The 4,386-nt window shown below is 42.4% G+C and overlaps 1 protein-coding gene across 1 annotated transcript; it reads right to left on the bottom strand.

The window, feature by feature from the left end:
• Positions 1–2,078: 2,078 nt before the first annotated feature.
• CKS2 (CDC28 protein kinase regulatory subunit 2) lies at positions 2,079–3,119 on the bottom strand (the record flags this gene model as incomplete). The annotated part of the gene is made up of 2 exons (XM_009700051.1): positions 2,079–2,131; positions 2,992–3,119. Coding segments are annotated over 2 exons (181 nt in total), but the record flags the coding sequence as incomplete, so codon positions are not given.
• Between the last annotated feature and the right edge of the window lie 1,267 nt (positions 3,120–4,386).

Genomic DNA, 4,386 nt, shown 5'->3' with positions numbered 1-4,386 from the left:
GTCACCGCCGAGGGAGAAGGTCGGTGGCGGGTCGGTCCCGCCCCCGCAGCGCCGCAGCCGCCGGAGCCCGGGGCGGTGTTGGGAGGCACCAGGGCGGGTTTACCGCACGGTCACATAACCTGCGTTGCGAGTTGGAGAAACCAGCGCCTGCGCCAAGAGCGACCCCGGCCCAGGCAGCGCAGTTGAGGGAACTGTCTGTACCGAGAGCGCCTGGGGCTCCATCTTGTCCGAGCCTTCCTGCCGTCATGTGCTGCTGACCTTCGTCCCCCAAGAGAAGGGACAGAAGGGGTCTTACAGGCGACAGATCAGCAGAAGGCATTTTAAGGACCACCAGTGGCAGTGGGACGTCAAAACACAACTCTGCAGCAACTTTAGAGGAAAAACCACAAGGGTTATTTTCCTCACAAATTTGGCAGGTTACTTACCTCTGGCCATCATCATAACGACCTTAATCACAAGCACACATTACACAGGGAGAGCATGTGCTTCATCAGTTAAGCTACATGCATACTGGTTTTGCTGGCCTTCAAAGTCCTATGCAGCTGTAACACTAGGCAGCATTTGAAACGAACCAGACACAAACACTGGTACTGTACAGTTACTCAAACACCAAATACACTGAAGCACCATTTTAAACCAATTCTATGGCTACTAGTACAGTGTCCCAAGATGCAACAGTGACCATTCTGATGCACTTGGTTACTTGTCAGATGGAGTCCACCCAGCAGCTCTCCTTTGCTGGCACACAGCTTCCTAAAAAAGGACTGATCTGAGTTTCAGTGTATTAACCCTGACCTTTTATATAGTGAGGAAACCAAGTTCATACTGTCCTACAACCATCAGCTGCTTTTGTCACATGAAAAGCACTCAGTTTGCTTTGACAACACTTCTAAACCACTACTGCCTACACAAAGACAGAGTACAAGCTAGCTTCCCAGAAAAAAAAAGAGGATGTAAGGCAGGAAATAGAGGCTAAAACTCCAGGCTAAAGTTTGCAGTGGGAAGATAAACTGATACTACCAAAGTAAATCAAACAAGTATAAAAATATCTCTATGAAATATTAAGTACTACTTAACACTTTAAGACAAGTTTATACCAAGTCATCACTGAACATCCTGCATTGGAAGGGACCCACAAAGATCAGGTCCCACTCCTGACTGTACACAGGGCAACCTCAAAGTTAAACCGTATCTTTAAGAGCATTGTCCAAACACTTCTTGAACACCAACAGGCTCAAGGCCATGACCACTTCCCCAGGGAGCTTGCTCCAGTGCTTGATCACTCTCAGCAAGTACTCTTCTCGCAATATCCAATCTGAACTTCCCCTGACGCAGCATTAAGCCATTCCCTTGTGTCCTATCACGAGGCGCTGCCTAAGAAGTACTGCAGAATAATTAATCCCATTATAACCTACATCAACTACAGAGTCCCATAATTTGAGCATGTCAGAAGCTAGTCAGGGTATTACCCACCACTTCCAGCTTTCTCTTCAGATTGCCTGCAGTACCCAATTAAATTCAGGGTTAGGAACTTGGGCCTGTAGGGCAAAATAATTCATCCAGAGAAACAAAATAGGTTCACTAAGTTATTTTTTTTCTGAAGTAGGTACTCTTAACACATCAGACAATGAATATTTGTTTTGTCTGGTGAATTAGAACACTAAGCACTTCAGTTTCATAGAGCATTAAAACAGGAGTTTATTTTTTATGCTTACTACTAAACAGGTGAGCCATTGGATTTGAACATGCTACACTTCAGCAGAAAAGATGAGTGCAAAAGTTATTGAACACAGGTAACAAGTGATCATCTAGTACTTTATTAAACAAAATTCACTGGAAAAAGTCAGACAGGCACTTACATTAACAGTAAAGAAGATAACCCCATGACTCCTTGAACACCATAGCAGCCTACTTGGAATTGCATTTGACTGAGCTTTGTTGCTGTGAATAATACAGCTCATGCACAGGTATGGATGTTACGTTTTGTACATTTTAAAGTATTCACTGAATACTACCAACATATATACACTCATATACATAGTTCCAGAAGATTTAGGAGAAGATTTATAGACAATGGTTTATTTCTGCTCATCCTTTGGAAGAGGTCTTCTGAAGAGAAGAATATGCGGTTCTGTGGAAATAAAATTGAACGAAGTGTCAGTCTGTCCCCTAATTACAAGCATTTCTCCCATTTAACAAGTCTTAAATAGTTGAAGCTTTCTGTCAAATAAGAAACAAATTAAGAAGTCCACAAATATGGCCCCATGTGTCATATTAACAGACCAACTTTGCAGTAACCTTACAACAGTCAAACAGGTGCTTTTGAAAGTTTCATACCAAATGTTGGCAGTATCATAAACTTAAGATACTTACAGAAAGGAAGTATTGCAAAAAGTACAGAGTGTTTTCAGTTAGTATTGGCATTAACTTCGTCCCTCTACATTAGGCTTTTAAGTGCTTACATGGTTTTAAGCGCTCCTTTTAGTAGTCTATGTAACTAGAGTTCAAACTATGCTGTACACTTTTCAGAGCATTAATACAGGACCTTGTCTGCATCTATTAAGTTTTTGTACAAAAAGTAGGTGATGATTTGAAGTAGTTTTATGATTTAAAGATGTGCTGCTACATAAAGTTTGCTTCAGTCACTGAGATAGTAACATTATTCAAGAGCTCTTAAGAACCCTATTTCTATAGGTAGAGGTAGGAAGAGTTTTCAGTCTGGCATGCTTTGTCTAGATAGACCCCACATACCAGAACAAGGCTAGCATTTTGCAGTTCTAGGAGCAAGACATGAAGGTTTGAAGTGAAGGCTGCTATGTTGCCTTTGTTGACAAATATCTAAAATAGCCAGGAGATAAAGAGGAATCTAAACATTCAGTAGTGAATTCCACTTGGATTCCACAGCAGGAACAATTACACACTTCAGTTGAGCACCAGGCAGTTAATATTTTAGACTCTTTTGTTCATCTTATTCTGCTCAGATGTGCTTACCTGGCTCATGAATCATATAGTGAACCCAGCCAAGACTTTGCTGAACACCAAGTCGTCTCCACTCCTCTTCAGACATTAGATGGGATTTTGGCACTTGTTTTGAAAGTTCTCTGGGCAGCATCACATGTCTGTAGGGGTTTAATTATTAAACACACACATTAATGCCTGTATACACTAGAAAACTTGCACAGGTCTACGCTGAAAGACAGTAAGCAAGTCCTATAAAGCAGCCTAGGGTGCTGACTGACACGATTTGATTATGAAGCATCTGTCCCGGAATCTAGTTTTAAAGTCACTTTGCCTACTAACCGTTACATCTGTAATGCAACTATATATTGAAACAGTCAACCTGCTTCCCACAAGAGATTAATTCCCCTGCATTCTCTAATCATGCTACTTGTATATAAGTAGCAATTGGCTGTCATATCAGTTACTTGAAAAATAAGGAGGGTTCGGAAGGTAAGTCTTATGAGGAGTGGCTGAGGGAGCTGGGGTTGCTTAGCCTGGAGAAGAGCAGGCTGAGGGGAGACCTTATTGCTCTCTACAACTACCTGAAAGGCAGTTGCAGTGAAGTTGGGGTCAGCCTCTTCTCCCATGCAACTAGTGACAGGACAAGAGGGCATAGTCTGAAAATGTGCCAGAGGAAGTTCAGGCTGGAAATGAGGAGGCATTTCTTCACAGAAAGTGTCGTTAGGCATTGGAATGGGCTTCCCAGGGAGGCGGTGGAGTCACCATCTCTGGAGGTGTTTAAGACAAGACTAGATGTGGCACTCAGTGGCATGGTCTAGCAGACATGGTGGTGTTAGGGCAAAGGTTGGACTCGATGATCCCAGAGGTCTCTTCCAACCAAATAGATTCTGTGACTTTGGGCTTTCAGAATGATTGATAAAGTCATTCTTGTTTGTATTTTGCATTTTGCAACCAATAATGTATTTTCCACAGAAAGTAGTTCTTGTTTAGAAAGACAGAATGCTAACACCACTTAAGAGCCTGCTGTCAGCCGAAAAGAAACATTCACCCTGCTCTCCACATTTGCCTATTCCTTTATCACTTAGTAGAAAGCAAAGCATTCGGTCTTGTTATTGAGATCATAAGAGTCAGCTGGTAAGAGGGACACTTAGATCTCTGCACAGAGGGAAAAAACCCTGATTTGTAGTAGTGCTTTCAAGTAAGGCTAGAGGACAATTTCAAATTCAACAGTATCTGTTATAATCCAGAACTGACCGGTGCTGTAACATAGCTTTGAAAAGTAGCAGTTAAAAGCACCGTCTCGAAGGCTTTACAAGTATGTTTATTAGTACTGTTCTGACATGGCCTTATGAACTGCCTTCAAAGCTGATGTGTTAACCAAAATGCACGCTTCACCCACATTCAGCGCTCGAACTGCGGCAGTCA

This window comes from Cariama cristata, unplaced genomic scaffold, assembly GCF_000690535.1.
Source record: "Cariama cristata isolate BGI_N322 unplaced genomic scaffold, ASM69053v1 scaffold21585, whole genome shotgun sequence".
Taxonomy (NCBI): domain Eukaryota; kingdom Metazoa; phylum Chordata; class Aves; order Cariamiformes; family Cariamidae; genus Cariama; species Cariama cristata.
The sequence above is the reverse complement of the archived record's forward strand: the minus strand, read 5'-3'. Positions and strand labels throughout refer to the sequence as shown.